Here is a 21271-nt window from a genome sequence, read left to right as displayed (position 1 = left end):
ACAAATTACTAAAAGTTGCGACACAGGTTAGCAAGGCCATAAAAATAAGCAAACCAAGCACGAGGGTTTATTTCTAGAGGTATAGAATTGAAAAGTAGTGAAGTTATGCTAAACCTGTATCGAACCTTGGTTAGACCACACTTAGAGTACTGCGTACAGTTCTGGTCACCATATTATAAAAAGGATATAGAGGCACTGGAGAGGGTGCAGAGAAGATTTACAAGGATGATACCAGAAATGCGAGGGTATACATATCAGGAAAGGATGAACAGGCTGGGTCTCTTTTCTCTTGAAAACAGAAGGTTGAGGGGTGACCTAATAGAGGTCTTTAAAATTATGAAAAATGTTGATAGAGTGGATACAGAGAGAATGTTTCCACTTGTGGGGAAGAGCATAACTAGAGGCCATCAATATAAGATAGTCACCCAGAAATCCAATAGGGAATTCAGAAGAAACTTCTTTACCCAGAGAGTGGTGAGAATGTGGAACTCGCTGCCACAGGGAGTGGTTGAAGCGAATAGTATCGATGCATTTAAGGGGAGGCTAGACAAGCATATGAGGGAGAAGGGAATCGAGGGTTATGCTGATAGATTTAGATGAGGAAAGACGGGAGGAGGCTCGAGTGGAGCATAAACACCGGCATGGACTGGTTGGGCCGAATGGCCTGTTTCTGTGCCGTATATCCGATGTAATCCTATGTCAAGTATCCCAGCTGGCTTAGCTCCAGGCACTTTAGCTCAGTGGGCAGCACTCTCACCTCTGAGTCAGAAGGTCGTGGGTTCAAGTCCCAGTCCAGAGACTTGAGCATAAAAATCTAGGCTGACACTCCAGTACTGAGAGAGTGCTGCGCTGTCAGAGGTGCCGTCTTTCGGATGAGATGTTAAACCGAGGCCCCCGTCTGCTCTTTCAGGTGGATGTAAAAGATCCCATGGCACTACATTGAAGAAGAGCAGGGGAGTTCTCCCCGGTGTCCTGGGGCCAATATTTATCCCTCAATCAATATCACTGAAATAGATTATCTGGTCATTGTCACATTGCTGTTTGTGGGAGCTTGCTGTGCGCCAATTGGCTGCCGCATTTCCTACATTACAACAGTGACTATACTTCAGAAGTTCTTTATTGGCTGTAAAGCGCTCTGGGACGTCCTGATGTTGTGAAAGGCGCTATATAAATGCAAGTCTTTCTTTCTCAGCAAGAGGGCGAGTGTCAGTGGTTGGAGGGAGGAGCTCAGTGTTGTCACTGCATGGACACAGACAGATTGAAGCTAAAAGACAGGGAATGCTGAAGTTTGGAATGATAACACCCAAAGTCAGGAGATGAGCCCTTTGCCTAGATAAGGGAGGTGGTTGCTAAGAGGCCTACAGACCTAATAACACTGCAAACTGCTCAGGCAGCAGACTTGTTGCAACATGTGAGGTCACGAGTGAGTTGGTGCCCAGACAACAGAGGCTTGGGCATTCCTGAGAGAGACAAACTGGTTCTGTAATCGGGATAACAGATTGAGGGAGTCACTCTACGTGGGACGGCTCGTCTGAGGTGTTAACACAGAGGCAGCTTGGGAATGGGATGATCAATGAATCATAGAATCATAGAAATGTACAGCACAGAAGGAGGCCATTCGGCCCATCTTGTCCGTGCCGGCCGACAAAGAGCTATCCACCCTAATCCCACTTTCCAGCACTTGGTCCGCACCCTTGTAGGTTATGGCACTTCAAGTACATATCTGTTAGGGTGAAAATTATATAGCTTAAAGCAGCAACATAAAGAATTAAAGAGAGTATTGTAAGAAGTGAACTTGTAAATAAGAAACAAGACAAATAAACTCAGCTTAAGAGGGGGCGGCTGAGCTCGGGACACAAACTGTAATTCCCCCTTAGGCTTTATAACATTAGCTGCCCTCATTTTGTGTTAAATTCACAAAGCTTCCATCTTTGTCCCATGAGGATTCCCCATAGTATGTCTAAGTGCTGTTGTGGTGGGCAAGGGGCAGGAATTAACTGTTTGTGTCTGTTCCCATTAAAACCATTGTGCTTGACATTAATTGAATTGAGGAATAGTCGACATTTTTAAGTAGTTTCTTGCCAGATTGAGGGTAGGCAAGATAATTGATAGAAGGCCTCCAATCAAATTACATCAGTGCCCTTCAGCCAGTCAGATTAATGTGTTCAAATGAGGCAAAATAAAATGAACAGTTATTGAATGTGGGAAACACTAAATATTTCACATTTATTCAGTGGTGCAGCCTTCTGCAAACTATTTGCTGGAAGCCCTTTGGATGTATTAATGTAATTCTACTATTCTATAATGCAAAGTCGATGAATCAGAATTGTGAGTATTGATGAGTTACAGTAATTGGTAGCTGCAAAACTGCCCATTTTGTAATTAACCATTAAAAAGTGCCCAAAGTTCTGGAAAGTTCCATATCATTTTATGTTGCCAAACTAGTATCCTGTGAGGACCGGGGAGTTGTTGCTGGGGGAGCGAGATTGGTTGAAGACACCTGTGTGTAATATTTTGCGAGAATGTATAAAAGAAGTTTCAATACCTTGTTGCTAAGGGAACGTGATTGGGTGAGGACAAGAGAATTGTTGCTGGGGGAGAATGTTGTCAATTTCTGTCCTGGACTCTCAGTGATGGCTTTTGGAAACTCCTTTCACCGGCTGTGAGAAGGGCAGGATTGACAGACGGGGAAACTCAAACCAAACTTCACATCAAGATCCCCGAGAGTCACTCCATTCATCAGGACCTGAAATTCATCGGCCTTTTGAGTGCGGAAGGAGAAATGTTCAGGAGGTAAGTAGCACGGAGTCCAGTTCTACGGAGTACTGCTTCGACAGAGTGCTTAACTCGGGAATTGGGTGAGTGAGCGAATTCGATGAGGTGGGGGTAAGAGGTGCTGCTTGATACGTGAAAAAATATAAACAACTAGGGTTTAATTAGGACTATGGGCTAAGTTACAGTAAAGACCTAAAGCATATAGCTAAATGTAATAAATTAAACAAGATTATTACCTAGATTAAAAACTATTAATAGACAATTGGTTATTTCAAAACTTGGAAACCTAATTAGTTAAATAAAATACAATAGAGATGGCCGGGCAGGTGATGTGTTGCAGCTGTAGCATGTGGGAGCTGGTGGACCCCAGTGTGATCCACAGCAACCACATAGAGTCATAGAGGCACAGAAGGAGGCCATTCGGCCCATTGAGTCCCTGCCAGCTCTCTGTAGAGCAATCCAGTCAGTCCCATTCCCCCGCTCTATCCCCGTAGCCCTGCAAGTTTATTTCCCCCAAGTGCCTATCCAGTCTCCCCTTGAAAACATTGAGTGTCTCCGCTTCCACCACTTCCGTCGGCACCGAGTTCCAGGTCCTCATCACTCGCTGCGTAAAAAAGTTTTCCCTCACATCCCCCCTGTATCTCTTGCCCAAAACCTTAAATCTGTGTCCCCTAGTCCTTGTACCATCAACTAGTGGGAACAGCCTTTCCCCGTCTAGCCTATCCAAACCCGTCATAATCTTGTACACCTCTGTCAAATCACCCCTCAACCTCCTTTGCCCTAATGAAAACAAATCCAGCTTCTCCAACCTGTCCTTGGAGCTAAGATCCCCCATCCTCGGACCCATTCTGGTAAATCTCCTCTGCACCCTCTCAAGGGCCTTCACATCCTTCCTAAAGTGTGGTGACCAGAAGTGTCTGCAACTCGAGGAACTTCGGCTCAGAGTTAGAGTCATAGAGTTATACAGCACAGAAAGAGGCCCTTCGGCCCATCGTGTCCACGCCGGCCATCAAGCCCTGTCTATTCTAATCCCATTTTCCAGCACTTGGTCCGTAGCCTTGTATGCTATGGCGTTTCAAGTGCTCATCTAAATGCTTCTTGAATGTTGTGGGGGTTCCTGCCTCTACCACCCTTTCAGGCAGAGTTCCAGATTCCAACCACCCTCTGGGTGAAAAAGTTTTTCCTCAAATCCCCTCTAAGCCGCCTGTCCCTTACTTTGAAACTATGCCCCCTGATTATTGACCCCTCTACTAAGGGGAAAAGTTCCTTTCTATCTACCCTATCTATGCCCCTCATAATTTTGTACACCTCAATCAGGTCCCCCCTCAGCCTTCTCTGCTCTAAGGAAAACAACCCCAGCCTGTCCAGTCTCTCTTCATAACTGAAGCGCTCCATCTAACATCCTGGTGAATCTCCTCTGCACCCTCTCCAATGCAATCACATCCCTCCTATTGTGTGGCGACCAGAACTGCACACAGTATTCCAGCTGAGGCCTAACTAGCGTTTTGTACAGCTCCATCATAACCTCCCTGCTCTTATATTCTATGCCTCGGCTAATGAAGGCAAGTATCCCATATGCCTTTTTAACCCCCTTATCTACCTGTCCTGCTGCCTTCAGGGATCTATGTACATGCACACCAAGGTCCCTCTGATCCTCTGTCCTTCCTATGGTCCTACCATTCATTATGTATTCCCTTGCCTTGTTAGTCCTCCCAAAATGCATCACCTCACACTTTTCAGGGTTAAATTCCATTTGTCACTGTTCTGCCCATCTGACCAACCCGTCTATATCGTCCTGTAGCCTGAGGCTTCCCTCCTCGCTATTTACCACTCCACCAATTTTCGTGTCATCTGCGAACTTACTGATCATACCTCCTACATTAATATCTAAATCATTAATGTACACTACAAACAGCAAAGGACCCAGCACCGATCCCTGCGGTACACCACTGGGCACAGGCTTCCAGTCACAAAAACAACCTTCGACCATCACCCTCTGCCTCCTGCCACTAAGACAATTTTGGATCCAATGTGCCAAATTGCCCTGGCGTGAAATTCCAGTATAATTTGGACAGGTTGGGTGATTGGGCAGAAACATGGCAAATGCTCTATAATGTGGATAAATGTCAGGTTATCCACTTTGGTGGCAAAAACAGGAAGGCAGATTATTATTTGAATGGCAAGAGATTGGGAGAAGGGGAAGTGCAAAGAGACCTGGGTGTCCTTGTGCACCAGTCGCTGAAGGTAAGCATGCAGGTGCAGCAGGCGGTTAAGAAGGCAAATGGTGTGTTGGCCTTCGTAGCGAGAGGATTCGAGTACAGGAACAAGGATGTCTTGCTGCAGTTGTACAGGGCCTTGGTGAGACCGCACCTTGAGTATTGTGTGCAGTTTTGGTCACCTTACCTGAGGAAGGACGTTCTTGCCATGGAAGGAGTGCAGCGAAGATTCACCAGGCTGATACCTGGGATGGCAGGAATGACGTATGAGGAGAGATTGTGTCGATTGGGCTTATACTCACTGGAGTTTAGAAGATTGAGAGGGGATCTCATCGAAACCTATAAAATTCTGTCAGGCCTGGACAGACTAGATGCAGGAAGGCTGTTTCTGATGGCCGGGGAGTCCACAACCAGGGGTCATAGTCTAAGGATAAGGGGTAAGCCATTTAACACTGAAATGAGGAGGAATTTCTTCACCCAGAGAGTGGTGAACCTGTGGAATTCTCTGCCACAGAGGGCGGTGGAGGCCAGTTCATTAAATATATTCAAGAAAGAGTTGGATATATTTCTTAAGGCTAAAGGGATCAAGGGATATGGGGAGAAGGCAGGGACAGGGTACTGAATTTGAATGATCAGCCATGATCTCATTGAATGGCGGAGCAGGCTCGAAGGGCCGAATGGCCTACTCCTGCTCCTATCTTCTATGTTTCTATGGATCCCATGGGTTCTTACCTTCTTGACCAATCTCCCATGTGGGACATTGTCAAAAGCCTTACTGAAGTCCATGTAGACTACTTCAACTGCACTACCCTCATCCACACACCTAGTCACCCCCTCTCAAAATTCAATCAAATTGGTTAGACATGATCTCCCCCTGACAAAGCCATGCTGACTATCCTTGATTAATCCTTGCCTCTCTAAGTGGAGACTAATTCTGTCCCTCAGAATTTTTTCCAATAATTTCCCTACCACTGATGTTTGGCTCACTGGCCTGTAATTTCCTGGTTTATCCCTACTACCCTTGTTGAATAATGGTACTACGTTAGCTGTCCTCCAGCACCTCCCCTGTGGCCAGAGAGGTTCTGAATATTTGTGTCAGAGCCCCTGCAATCTCCTCCCTTGCCTCACACAGCAGCCTGGAATACATCTCGTCTGGGCCTGGAGATTTATCCACTTTTAAGCCTGCTAAAACCACTAGTACCTCCTCCCTCTTGATAATAATTTGTTCAAGTGTTTCACAATCCCCTTGCCTGATTTCTATGCCTACATCGTCGTTCTCCATAGTGAACACAGATGCAAAATATTCATTTAAAACCCCACCTATATCTTCTGGCTCTATGCACAGATTGCCACTTTGGTCCCTAATGGGCCCTGTTCTTTCCATGGTTATCCTCTTGCCCTTAATATACTTATAAAACACCTTGGGATTTTCCTTTATTTTGCCCACCAGTGTTATTTCATGCCCCCTCTTTGCTCTCCGAATTTCTTTTTTAAGTACCCCCTGCACTTTCTATACTCCTCTAGGGCTTCCACTGTTTTTAGTCCTTTGTATCTGCCAAAGCCTCCCTTTTTTCCTAATCCATTCTCGTATATCCCTTGACATCCAGGGTTCCCTGGGCTTGTTGGTCCCACCCTTGACCTTTACGGGAACATGTTGCCATTGTACTCTCTCAATTTCCTTTCTGAAAGACTCCCATTGCTCCGATGTGGATTTTCCTACAAGTAGCTGATCCCAGTCCACTTTGGCCAGATCCTGCCTTATCATATTAAAATCGGCCTTCGCCCAATTTAGAACCTTTATTTCTGGTCCATCTTTGTCCTTTTCCATGACTACCTTAAATCTCACCGAATTATGGTCACTGTCACCAAAATGCGCTCCTACTAACACTTCTACCACTTGCCCGGCTACATTCCCTAGAATTAGGTTCAGTACCGCCCCCTCTCTTGTATGACTTTCTACATGCTGGCTCAAAAAGCTCTCCTGGATGCACTTTAAGAATTCTGCACCCTCTGAGCCTTTCACACAGATGAATGCTGGAGGAGGGGTGTGTCTGAAGTAAAAAGGCGGAGGTTGTGAATATTTATTTTATATTTAATCATATTTTCTAAAGTATTGTCTTATTTTAAATTAAATTGAAAAGGGTTTATTTTTTGCTTTGAGGTGCCTGCTGTACATGGTCCATGTCTCCGAGGCATACAGGAGGGCAGGTATCATTGCTGCTCTGTAGACCATGAGCTTGGTGCCGGGTTTGAGGTCCTGGTCTTCAAACACTCTCTTCCTCAGGCGACTGAAGGCTGCACTGGCACACTGAAGGCGGTGTTGGACTTTGTCGTCGACGTGTGCGCTTGTTGACAGTAGGCTGCCGAGGTATGGAAAGTGGTCCACGTTGTCCAAGGCCTTGTCGTGGATTTTGATAATCGGGGGGCAGCACTGCATGGCGGGGGCAGGTTGGTAGAGGACCTTTGTCTTACGGGTGCTCTCCGCCAAATTGAAGAAGCTCCGCTCGGGGCCCGGATCCATGGACTCTCAGGTTTGGATTCCCCTTTATTCTCTCCCCCACTCTGATCTCAATCGGATCTGGGGGAAAACTCACTTTCCCTCACTGATTGCGGCTCTTCACCAACACCGACTTTACAAAGAAAGCCCCGAGCGGCAGCCTGGAGCTCAGGCCCAGCGCGCAGGCACGGGGGAGGATGATTGACAGGGGCCCAGGGTGTGTGCTGAGCATGCGCGGTGCGGGCCGGGTGCCTGTGGAGCAGGAGAGGGCAGGGCCATGGGGCGCATGCGCGGTGTCAGCCACAACTCAGCGCGGCGGCCGGAGCGCTTTCTGGAGCGCGGGGCCTTGTGGGGATTGCAGCCGCCATTACTGTTGATCCTTTCAACCAACCTGTGCAGCAGCTGGGGCCTGAAAATCAGCTTCACTGCCCCTGGGCTGGGAAAAGGGGGACATGAGTACAGGTACCGTACCATAGTGGTTATGTTACTGGACTAGTTCTCCAGAGGCCTGGACTAGTGATCTGGAGAATTGAGTTCAAGTGAAAACTATATCTAACTCCTTCTTGAATATATTTAACAATTCATTAAATATATTCAAGAAGGACTTAGATATATTTCTTAAGGCTAAAGGATCAAGGGATATGGGGAGAAAGCAGGGACAGGGTACTGAATTTGGATGATCAGCCATGATCTCATTGAATGGCGGAGCAGGCTCGAGGGGCCGAATGGCCTACTCCAGCTCCTATATTCTATGTTTCCATGTAATCCCAGCACGGCAGCTGCAGAACTTAAATTCAGTTCATTAAATAAATCTGGAATTAAAAGGCTCGTAATGGTGACCATGAAACCATCGCTAAAAACCCATCTGGTTCACTAATCTGACTGGCTTATATGTGACTTCAGACTCACAGCAATGTGGTTGTCTCTTCACTGCCCTCTGAAGTGGCCTAGCAAGCCCCTCAGTTGTACCAAACCACTGTAAAGAAGTGTAACCGCACTGTGGGAGCACCTTCACCACACGGACTGCAGTGGTTCAAGGCGGTGGCTCGCCACCACCTTCTCAAGGGCAACTAGAGATGGGCAATAAATGCTGGTGTTGCCAGCGACGCCCACATCCCGTGAAGGCTAAAGGGATCAATAGAATGGCGGAGCAGGCTCGAGCGGCCGAATGGCCGACTCCTGCTCCTATCTTCTATGTTTCTATGAATGATTATATTAAAAAAATGGAGACCACATTCTCCCTCTTACCCCTTTCTACACTCCTTTCACAGGGTTTTAGAAGTGGAGTCTTTACAGACAGGAGGCTGAGACCTAACATCACGTCAAGATCTGACAGAGTTACAGGATTCCTCAGGACCTGATGCAATCGGTCCTCCAATCTGCTGGCACACCAGTGAACCAGAGTTCACACTGATGAGAGACCTTTTAAATGTTCTGAGTGTGGGAAGAGCTTCAAGATCTACAAGCACCTGAAGCGACACCAGTGGCTACAGATTGGGGAGAGCCCGTTCACCGGCCCCGTGTTCCAGAAGGGATTCACTCAGCCATCCGCTCCGATGATACACCAGCAAGATCACACGAGGGAGAGACCTTTAACCCACTCCGTGTGTGGGAAGGGATTAATTGCACCCTCCGTGCTGCTGAGACACCAGCTTGTCCACACCGATGTGAGACCTTTGACCTGCTCCGTGTTTTTGAAGCGATTCTCTCATTCTGCCACCCTCCTGAGACACCAGCTTGTTCACAGTGATGAGAGACCGATTAAATGTTCTGACTGTGGGAAGAGATTTAAAAGGTCCCAGGATCTGAAGAGACACCAGCTGGAGAGAGCAGGAGAGATTCTGTTCACCTGCTCCGTGTGTGGGAAGACATTCACTTGGTCCTCGAATCTGCTGGCACACCAGCGAGTTCACACTGGGGAGAAACCAGTGAAACATTCCGACTGTGGGAAAAGCTTTAATAGGTCCCAGGAGCTGAAGGGACACCAGCTGGAGAGAGCAGGAAAGAAGCCATTAACCTGCTCCGTGTGTGGGAAGGGATTCACTCAGTCATCCAACCTACTGACACACCAGCAAGTTCACACTGATGAGAGACCATTTACATGTCCTGTCTGTGGGAAGAGCTTTAAAAGCTCCGCGGAACTGAAGTTACACCAGCGAGTTCACACTGATGAGAGACCATTTAAATGTTCGGACTGTGGGAAGAGCTTTAAAACCTCTGGGGATCTGAAGCAACACCAGCGAGTTCACTCCGATCAGAGACCATTTACATGTTCTGTCTGTGGGAAGAGCTTTAAAAGCTCCAGGAATCTGAATGGACACCAGCGAGTTCACACTGGGAAGAGGCCATTCACCTGCTCAGTGTGTGGGAAGGGATTCACTCAGTCATCCAACCTGTTGAAACACCAGCAAGTTCACACTGATGAGAGACCGTTCACCTGCTCCGTGTGTGGGAAGGGATTCACTCAGTCAGCCCACCTGGTGAAACACCAGCAAGTTCACACTGATGAGAGACCATTTAACTGTTCTGTCTGTGCGAAGAGCTTTAAAACCTCTGGGGATCTGAAGGGACACCAGCGAGTTCACTCCGATCAGAGACCATTTAACTGTTCTGACTGTGGGAAGAGCTTTAAAACCTCTGCAGATCTGAAGGGACACCAGCGAGTTCACTCCGATCAGAGACCATTTACATGTTCTGACTGTGGGAAGAGCTTTAAAAGCTCCGGGAATCTGAAGGGACACCAGCGAGTTCACACTGGGGAGAGGTCATTCACCTGCTCTGTGTGTGGGAAGGGATTCACTCTGTCCTCGAATCTGCTGAGACACCAGCGAGTTCACACTGTTCTGTAGCTCAGGGCCCTGTAGAAAGCTGGGGTGACATGAACATGGAATGGATGAATGTTTTATAAATCTTGTACTGCTGTTTAATCTTTAAGACTGTTGTGCTGATGATTCTCTTCGATTGACTGTTCATGGTGTTACATAGAATGTACAGCACAGAAACAGGCCATTCGGCCCAACTGGTCCATGCCGGTGTTTATGCCCCACACCCACCCTACTTCAATTAACCCGATCAACACATCCTCCCATTCCCTTATCCCTCATATGGCTTCCCCTTAAATGCATCTGTGCTGTTCACCTCAACTACTCCCTGTGGTAGTGAGTTCCCCATTCTACCACTCTCTGGGTAAAGAAGTTTCTCCTGAATTCACTACTGGATTAAATAGTAACAGTTTTATATTTATGGCCCCATAACTATGATGAGATTCTGTTAAGCTGACCAGAATGTTGTTGTACTTTGTCTTTTACTGATGAATGAAACATTACTGAGCCCCTGTACCCATGTTATGGGATGAAGTGCCAGACAAGTGAAGGCACAACCTCTGGGTGTGAATCTAATAATAACCTCACGGACCGTGTAGGTGTGATAACCAGACAGGCTTGTGGTTATAGTCTGGTCACAGATGGACTAAATTCCCTGAATTAGCAGGAGTTCAGGAGGCGGTCAACAGACGGGTCCAAACAATCCCATTTCCTGAGCGGTAACCAAGCTTGTGTATAAGAACAGGCCACTTAAGCCGTTGTCAGTTGGAACAGACTCGAGAAGGTCGCACGTGAATCCACTGTACTTCTATTCTCCAGATTGAGGGAATTATCACCCAATCTGTGTTATGCAGCGCTCTTAATAAAGCCTGGAGAGACAACTTGTGTTCTTGTGAGCTTGATTATCTGGTATCCGAAACCCTGGGACTCCCGATCATTAGAGTCAACCTCAGTGTGTGGAAAGGGATTCCCTGGTGTATCCCACCCGCTGACACACCAGAGTGTCCACAGTGTGACTGCGGTGGGTCGATTCCACTGTTTCCGATGCCTTTAATCACATCCAGGAGTGAACCATGTTAATTTAGGCAACTGGGGCTTCTTAATGTTAAAACCCCAATAACTGGACTGGATTTTTATATTCTGTATCAATAAATCAGTTTCGTTAGAAACACAGTCGATTGAGTCCTTGTTTCTAAGATAAGTCGAGAGCCAATTGATGACTTGTTACAGACATTCACTGTCCTCAATAACTGTGTCCAGAGAGAAGCTGAGGGGCTTCTGCTACTTTTGTGGGGTGAATTTTTGTGCTCATCAAGGTTCTGGATGTCCTTATGGGGAAAGGAACATTTTAACATTCTCAGCACCTGGTGTCAACATCAAACACTCCGAGGGCAGGTACAGCACGGGTTAGATACAGAGTAAAGCTCCCTCTACACTGTCCCATTAAACTCTCCCAGGGCAGGTACAGCACGGGTTAGATACAGAGTAAAACTCCCTCTACACTGTCCGATTAAACACTCCCAGGGCAGGTACAGCACGTGTTAGATACAGAGTAAAGCTCCCTCTACACTGTCCCATTAAACATTCCCAGGGCAGGTACAGCACAGGTTAGACACAGAGTAAAGCTCCCTCTACACTGTCCCATTAAACACTCCCAGGGCAGGTACAGCACGTGTTAGATACAGAGTAAAGCTCCCTCTACACTGTCCCATTAAACACTCCCAGGGCAGGTACAGCACGGGTTAGATAGAGTAAAGCTCCCTCTACACTGTCCCATTACACACTCCCAGGGCAGGTACAGCACAGGTTAGACACTGAGTAAAGCTCCCTCTACACTGTCCCATTAAACGCTCCCAGGGTAGGTACAGCATGGGTTAGATACAGAGTAAAGCTCCCTCTACACTGTCCCATCAAACACTCCCAGGGCAGGTACAGCACAGGTTAGATACAGGGTAAAGCTCCCTCTACACTGTCCCATTAAACACTTCCAGGGCAGGTACAGCACGGGTTAGATACAGAGTAAAGCCCCCTCTACACTGTCCCATCAAACAATCTCAGGACAGGTACAGCACAGGTTAGATACAGAGTAAATCTCCCTCTACACTGTCCCATCAAACACTCCCAGGGTAGATACAGCACGGGTTAGATACAGAGGAAAGCTCCCTCTACACTGTCCCATCAAACACTCCCAGGGCAGGTACAGCACAGGTTAGATACAGAGTAAAGCTCCCTCTACACTGTCCCATCAAACACTCCCAGGGCAGGTACAGCACGGGTTAGATACAGAGTAAAGCCCCCTCTAAACTGTCCCATCAAATACTCCCAGGGCAGGTACAGCATGGGTTAGATACAGAGTAAAGCTCCCTCTACACTGTCCCATCAAACACTCCCAGGGCAGGTGCAGAATTGACGTTAAGATCTGACAGATCGCTCGATTCATCGGGACCTGAATATCATCGGCCTTTGCACATGGAAGGAGAGAGCAGTGATCACAGCGCGGACAAACCGCACGTGTGTTCTGTGTGTGGACTCGGTTTCAGCCGATCGCCTGACCTGGTGAGACACGTGCACCGTCACACCGAGTAAAGGCGGGGTTGGTGGGAAGGGATTCAGTTCCCCGTCCATCAGAAGTTCATCGGCGCAGTCACACGAGGGACAGTCCGTTCACCTGCTCCGTGTGTGCGAAGGGAATTGTTTATCCATCCCACCTGCTGAGGCACCAGCGAGCTCACTCTGATGAGAGACCATTTAAATGTTCTGGCTGTGGGAAGAGCTTTGAAAGCACCGGGGAGATGAAGGGACACCAGCGTGCTCACACTGGAGAGAAACCCTTTAAATGCTCTGACTGTGGGAAGAGCTTTAAAAGCTCGAAGAGCCTGAAGAGACACCAGCGAGTTCACACTGTTCCTAGAATCTTACAGCACAGAAGGTTCTTGGGCCCATTGTGATGTGTCGGCTCTTTGAAAGAGCTGTTGAATTTAGTCCCACTCCCCGGCTTTATCCCCATAACCTGCAAACTAGTCCTCTTCAAGTACATGTCCAATTGTCTTTGAAAGTTCCTATTGTACCACATAGAAGGCTGGTTGAGGTGGCTCATGGAATAGGTGGGTCAGCGGCAGCTTGGATAAGGAATTGGCTTAAGGACAGAAACAGTGAGTTGTGGTAAATGGCTGTTTTTCAGACTGGAGGATTGTAGACAGTGGTGTTCCCCAAGGGACAGTGCTGGGGCCACTGCTTTTTTTGATATATATAAATGACCTGGATATTGGAATACAGAGTAGAATTTCTAAATTTGCCGATGACACCAAACTTGGGGGTGTGGCAAACAGTGAGGATGATACCAATCGACTGCAACAGGACATAGAAAGGCTAGCAGAATGGGCAGACAAGTGGCAGATGGAATTTAATACAGAGAAGTGTGAGGTGATGCATTTTGATAGAAGGAACAGGGACAGGCAATATACACTTAATGGCACAGTTTTAAAGAGTGTGCAGGGACAGAGGGACCTGGGAGTTAATGTGCGTAGGTCCCTGAAGGTGGCAGGACATATTGAGAGTGGTTAACAAAGCATTTGGGATCTTGGGCTTCATAAATAGAGGTATTGAGTACAAAAGTAGAGAAGTTATGCTGAACCTTTATAAAGCGCTGGTTAGGCCACAACTGGAGTATTGCATCCAGTTCTGGTCACCACGCTTTAGGAAGGATGTGAAGGCTCTTGAGAGGGTGCAGAGGAGATTTACCAGAATGGTTCCGGGGATGGGGGATCTTAGCTACAAGGACAGGTTGGAGAAGCTGGATTTGTTTTCATTAGAGCAAAGGAGGTTGAGGTGTAGGAACGGAGGTTCCTAACTAAATAACTGAGTTCAACTCGATGAATCAAAAGACTGGAATTTAATAATAACAAAGTTAACTGGAAGATACAAGGAGGATCTCAATATACGTCTGCTCAGGATGCCAGGTAGTCGAAGACTGCTGGAAAGTTCTCTCGGCTGACGCCATGATGTCATCACGCTCTTCGCGCCACTGGCGGTCACGTGATCGGCGTCATGGTGTCACCACGCAGGATACAGGCAAGTACATACAGTAAAGGTAACAATCAGTTTAAAGGTGCAGTCCCCGGCTGCACTACAATGCAATTAAGGGGATTATTCTAAGTTACTCTGAGTCTCTTGTGGCTCCTCCACAGAGGGGTGATTTGATAGAGGTGTACAAGATTATGACGGGTTTGGATAGGCTAGATGTGGAAAGGCTGTTCCCACTAGTTGATGGTACAAGGACTAGGGGACACAGTTTTAAGGTTTTGGGCAACAGATACAGGAGCAACGTGAGGAACAACTTTTTTACGCAGCGAGTGATGAGGACCTGGAACTCGCTGCCGACGGAAGTGGTGGAAGCGGAGACACTCAATGTTTTCAAGGGGAGACTGGATAGGCACTTGAGGGAAATAAACTTGCAGGGCTACGGGGATAGAGCGGGGGAGTGGGACTGACTGGATTGCTCTACAGAGTCAGCACAAACTTGATGGGCCGAATGGCCTCCTTCTGTGCCATTATGACTCTATGACTCTCTACCAACTAGAAGGACAAGGGCAGCAGGTGCATGGGAACACCACCACCTCCACGTTCCCCTCCAAGTCACACACCATCCTGACTTGGAAGTATATCGGCCGATCCTTCATCGTCGCTGGGTCAAAATCCTGGAACTCCCTCCCGAACAGCACTGCGGGAGCACCTTCACCACACGGACTGCAGCGGTTCAAGAAGGTGGCTCACCACCACTTTCTCAAGGGCAATTAGGGATGGGCAATAAATGCTGGCATTACCAGTGACGCCCAGATCCCATGAACAAATTGAAATAAACGACCTCCCTGATTTTGTCCGTTTATTTTCCTTTCCTGCTCTTTCTCTTCTTGCCTTTCCTCTCCACATCTCTCTCTAATTGGCTGCTACATTACATTCCTACATGACCACACGTCAGAAGTCCTGCAATTGCTGCACAGCGCTTGGAGATGTCCTGAAATTGTGAAAGGTGCTGTACATATTCAAGATCTTTCTTTCTTCGTACTTATCTTCTCCTCTCCGGTCTCATTTTTGAAATGTCAATGTTTCTGATCATCACTCACTTTCTCCTCAAATTCTTTTCTTCTCATCTCCTTCATTTGTCTCTTTCTTACTTTGATCTTTAGTTTTTCTTTCCTTGTCTCTCATTTACTTCTAACGTCCTGTTTCGCTTCCCTTATTACTCTCACTACTACCTCAATGCTAATCAATCGGGGGAAACTCTCCACTGGCTGGAGTCAGACCGAGCACAAAGGAAGATGGTTGTGGTGGTTGGAGGTCAATCATCACAGCCCCAGGATATCGCTGCAGGTGTTCCTCAGGGCAGTGTCCTCGGCCCAACCATCTTCAACTGCTTCATCAGTGACCTTCCCTCCATCATAAGGTCAGGAGTGGGGATGTTCGCTGATGACTGCACAGTGTTCAGTTCCATTTGCAACTCCTCAGATAATGAAACCGTCCATGCCCGCATGTAACAAGACCTGGACGACATTCAGGCTTGGGCTGATAAGTGGCAGGTAACATTTGCACCACACAAGTGCCAGGCAATGACTATCTCCGACAAGCGAGCATCTAACCACCTCCCCTTGACATTCAACGGCATCACCATTACCGAATCCCCCACCATCAACATCCTGGGGGGTCACCATTGACCAGAAACTTAACTGGACCAGCCACATAAATACTGTGGCAACAAGAGCAGGTCAGAGGCCGGGAATTCTGCGGCGAATGTCTCACCTCCTGACTCCCCAAAGACTTTCCACCATCTACAAGGCACAAGTCAGGAGTGTGATGGAATACTCTTCACTGGTCTGGATGAGTGCAGCTCCAACAACACTCAAGAAGCTCGACACCATCCAGGACAAAGCAGCCCACTTGATTGGCACCCCATCCGCCAACTTAAACATTCACTCCCTCCAGCACCAGCGCACCGTGGCTGCAGTGTGTACCTTCAACAAGATGCACTGCAGCAACTCGCCAAGGCTTCTTCGGCAGCACCTCCCTTCCCGCGACCTCTTCTACCTAGAAGGACAAGGACAGCAGGCTCATGGGAACACCTGATAGAATACATAGATCCCTGAAGTCAGCAGGACAGGTAGATAAGGTGGTTAAAAAGGCATATGGGATACTTGCCTTCATTAGCTGAGGCATAGAATATAAGAGCAGGGAGGTTATGATGGAGCTGTACAAAACGCTAGTTAGGCCACAGCTGGAATACTGTGTGCAGTTCTGGTCGCCACACTATAGGAGGGATGTGATTGCATTGGAGAGGGTGCAGAGGAGATTCACCAGGATGTTACCTGGGCTGGAGCACTTCAGCTATGAAGAGAGACTGGACAGGCTGGGGTTGTTTTCCTTCGAGCAGAGAAGGCTGAGGGGGGACCTGATTGGGGTGTACAAAATTATGAGGGGCATAGATAGGGTAGGTAGAAAGGAACTTTTCCCCTTAGTAGAGGGGTCAATAACCAGGGGGCATAGTTCCAAGGTAGGGGCAGGAGGTTTAGAGGAGATTTGAGGAAAAACTTTTTCACCCAGAGGGTGGTTGGAATCTGGAACTCACTGCCTGAAAGGGTGGTAGAGGCAGGAACCCTCACAACATTCAAGAAGCATTTAGATGAGTACTTGAACCGCCATAGCATACAAGGCTATGGACCAAGTGCTGTAAAATGGTATTAGAATAGACAGGGCTTGATGGCCGGCGCGGACACGATGGGCCGAAGGGCCTCTTTCTGTGCTGTATAACTCTATGACTCTATGACCACCAACTCCAAGTCAAACACCATTCTGACTTGGAAGTATATTGCCATTCCTTCATCGTCACTGGGTCAAAGTCCTGGAACTCCCTCCCTAACAGCGCTGTGAGAGTACCTTCACCACACGGACTGCAGCGGTTCAAGGCGGTGGCTCACCACCACCTTCTCAAGGGCAATTAGGGATGGGCAATAAATGCTGGCCTTGCCAGTGACGCTCACATCCCATGAACGCATTAAAAAAAACTTCATCCCATAACACGCGTACAAGGGCTCAGTAATGTTTAATTCATCAGAAAAAATACAAAGTACAACAACATACTGGTCAGCTTAACAGAATCTCATCATATTTATGAGGCCACAAACTTAAAATAGTCACTAATAAATCCAGTAATGAATTCAGGAGAAATGTCTTTACCCAGAGAATGGTGAGAATGGGGAACTCGCTACCACAGGGAGTAGTTGAGGTGAACAGCACAGATGCATTTATGGGGAAGCCACACAAGGGAGAAAGGAATGGGAGGAGATGTTGATCGGGTTAATTGAAGTAGGGTGGGTGTGGGGCATAAACACTGGCATGGACCAGTTGGGCCGAATGGCCTGTTTCTGTGCTGTACATTCTATGTAACACCATGAACAGTCAATCGAAGGGAATCATCAGCACAACAGATTGAAAGATTAATCAGCAGTACAAGAATTTATAAAACATTCATCCGTTCCACATTCATGTCACTCCAACTGTCTACAGGGTCCTGCACTATAGAACAGTGTGAACTCGCTGGTGTCTCACCAGGCTTGATGACTGAGTGAATCCCTTCCCACACACAGAGCAGGTGAATGGTCTCTCCCCAGTGTGAACTCGCTGGTGTCTCAACAGGTTAGATGACTGAGTGAATTCCTTCCCACACACAGAGCAGGTGAACGGTCTCTCCCCAGTGTGAACTTGCTGGTGTCCGTTCAGATTCCTGGAGCTTTTAAAGCTTATCTCACAGACAGAACATGTAAATGGTCTCTGATTGGAGTGAACTCGCTGGTGTTGCTTCAGATCCCCAGAGGTTTTAAAGCTCATCCCACAGTCAGAACATTTAAATGGTCTCTGATTGGAGTGAACTCGCTGGTGTCTCTTCAGATCCCCAGAGATTTTAAAGCTCTTCCCATAAACAGAACATTTGAATGGTCTCTCATCAGTGTGATATCGCTGGTGTGTCAGTAGGTGGGATGACTGAGTGAATCCCTTCCCACACACGGAGCAGATGAATGGCCTCTTTCCTGCTCTCTGCAGCTGGTGTCCCTTCAGCTCCTGGGATATTTGAAAGCTTTTCCCACAGTCGGAATGTTTCACCGGCCTCTCCCCAGTGTGTACTCGCTGGTGTTCCAGCAGATTCGAGGACCGAGTGAATCTCTTCCCACACACGGAGCAGGTGAACAGAATCTCTCCTGCTCTCTCCAGCTGGTGTCTCTTCAGATCCTGGGACCTTTTAAATCTCTTTCCACAGTCAGAACATTTAATGTGAACAAGCTGGTGTCTCAGGAGGGTGGCAGAATGAGAGAATCGCTTCAAAAACACGGAGCAGGTCAAAGGTCTCTCATCGGCGTGGACAAGCTGGTGTCTCAGCAGCACGGAGGGTGCAATTAATCCCGTCCCACACACGGCGCGGGTTAAAGGTCTCTCCCTCATGTGAATTTGCTGTTGTATCATTGGAGCGGATGGCTGAGTGAATCCCTTCCACACACGGGGCCCGGGTTTCTCCCCAGTGTGTGGCCACTGGTGTCGCTTCAGGTACTTGTAGATTTTGAAGCTCTGTCAGAACATTTAGAAGGTCTCTCATCAGTGTGAACTCACGGGTGTGCCAGCAGATTCAAGGAGCAACTGAATCAGGTCCTGAGGAATCACGTAACTCTGTCAGAATTTGAGGTGATGTTTGGTTTGAGCTTCCTGTCTGTAAATGCTCCACTTCTAAAACCCTGTAAAAGGAGTGTAGAAAGGGTAAGGGGGGAAGCAGGGGTTTTTTGGGCTAATTTTGCCTCAAAGAACAAACAGGGTAGAGCCGGTCCCACTGGTGTCCAGCCGTGTCCACAATAACCAGCGGGCCAGAAACAGCCCAATACACCTCACTGACTTGGCCCTGAAGTCAAATCAAGTCTCATCAAAGTCTCATCAAATGACATCCTTTGTGACTGTGACAAAGATAAACTATCTCTCCTCGTCCTTCCTGACTTGTCTGCAGCCTTTGACACAGTTGACCACTCCATCCTTCTCCAACGCCTCTCCACCGTCGTCCAGCTGGGCGGGACTGCACTCGCCTGGTTCCATTCTTATCTATCTAATCGTAGCCACAGAATCACCTGCAATGGCTTCTCTTCCCACTCCCGCATCGTTACCTCTGGTGTCCCCCAAGGATCTATCCTTGGGCCCCTCCTATTTCTCATCTAAATGCTGCCCCTTGGCGACATCATCTGAAAACACAGCGTCAGTTTCCACATGTACGCTGACGACACCCAGCTCTACCTCACCACCACTTCTCTCGACCCCTCCACGATCTCCAATCCGGTTCTGGGTGAGCAGAAATTTTCTCCAATTAAATATTGGGAAGACTAAAGCAATTGCTTTCAGTCCCTGCCACAAACTCCGTTCCCTAGCCACTGGCTCCATCCCTCTCCCTAACATCTCTCTGAGGCTGAACCACACTGTTCACAACCTCGGTGTCATATTTGACCCTGAAATGAGCTTCCGAACACATATCCGCAGCATAACAAAGACCGCCTACTTCCACCTCCGTAACATGGCCCGTCTCCACCCCTGCCTCAGCTCATCCGCTGCTGAAACCCTCACCCGGGCCTTTGTTACCTCTAGACTCGACTATTCCAACACACTCCTGGCTGGCCTCCCACATTCTACCCTATGTAAACTTGAGGTGATCCAAAACTACGCGTGTCGTAACTCAACGCCAAGTCCCGTTCACCCATCACCCCTGTGCTCGCTGACCTACATTGGCTCCCGGTTAAGCAATGATTCGATTTCAAAATTCTCATCCTTCTTTTCAAATCCCTCCATGGCCTCACCCCTCCCTATCTTAGTTATTCCCTTCAGCCTCACAACCACCCGCCCCCCGCGATAGAATCACAGAAAAATTATGGCACAGAAGGAGGCCATTCAGCCCATCTTGTCTGTGCCGGCCGATTAAGTGCTATCCACACTAATCCCACTTTCCAGCACTTGGTCCGCAGCCTTGTAGGTTACGGCACTTCAAGTGCACATCCAAGTACCTTTTTAAATGTGATGAGAGTTTCTGCCTCTACCACCCTGTCAGGCAGTGAGTTCCAGACCCCCACCACCCACTGGGTGAAAACATTTCTCCTCAACTCCCCTCGAAACCTCCGACCAATTACTTTAAATCTACGCCCCCTGGTTGTGGACCCCTCTGCCAAGGGAAATAGGTCCTTCCTATCTCGGCCCCTCAGAATTTTATACACCTCAATCAGGTCTCCCCTCAGCCTCCCCGGTTCCAAAGAAAACAACCCCCCTCCCTGAGATATCTACGCTCCTCCAATTCTGCCCTCTTGAAACATAGAAGATAGGAGCAGGAGTAGGCCATTCAGCCCCTCGAGCCTGCTCCTCCATTCAATGCGATCATGGCTGATCATCCAAATTCAGTACCCCGTCCCTGCCTTCTCCCCATATCCCTTGATCCCTTTAGCCTTAAGAAATATATCCAACTCCTTCTTGAATATATTTAATGAATTGGCCTCAACTGTCTTCTGTGGTAGAGAATTCCACAGGTTCACCACTCTCTGGGTGAAGAAATTCCTCCTCATCTCTGTCCTAAATGGCTTACCCCTTATCCTTAGACTGTGACCCCTGGTTCTGGACTCTCAGACCATCGGGAACATCCTTCCTACATCTAGTCTGTCCAGTCCTGTCAGAATGTTATAAGTTTCAATGAGATCCCCTCTCATTCTTCTAAACTCCAGCGAGTATAAGCCCAATCGATCCAATCTCTCCTCATACATCATTCCTGCCATCCCAGGTATCAGCCTGGTGAATCTTCGCTGAACTCCTTCCATGGCAAGAACATCCTTCCTCAGATAAGGCAACCAAAACTGTACACAATACTCAAGATGTGGTCTCACCAAGGCCCTGTACAACTGCAA

General features: G+C 47.9%; 1 protein-coding gene across 1 annotated transcript in view; it reads right to left on the bottom strand.

Annotated features, from left to right (window-relative positions):
* Positions 1-21271, bottom strand: part of LOC147083853 (uncharacterized) — a 123470-nt gene that overhangs the window by 24185 nt on the left and 78014 nt on the right. The window contains exon 3 of the mRNA XM_085980092.1: positions 17899-18485. Within this exon, the coding sequence (XP_085836218.1) occupies positions 17899-18485 (587 nt within the window). The remainder of the gene's footprint in view (positions 1-17898; positions 18486-21271) is intronic.

This window comes from Somniosus microcephalus, unplaced genomic scaffold (genome assembly GCF_052327205.1).
Source record: "Somniosus microcephalus isolate GS21.2 unplaced genomic scaffold, FLI_Smic_1.0 scaffold37, whole genome shotgun sequence".
Lineage (NCBI taxonomy): Eukaryota > Metazoa > Chordata > Chondrichthyes > Squaliformes > Somniosidae > Somniosus > Somniosus microcephalus.
Note: the sequence above shows the minus strand (reverse complement) of the source record. Positions and strands in the feature narration are given on the sequence as shown.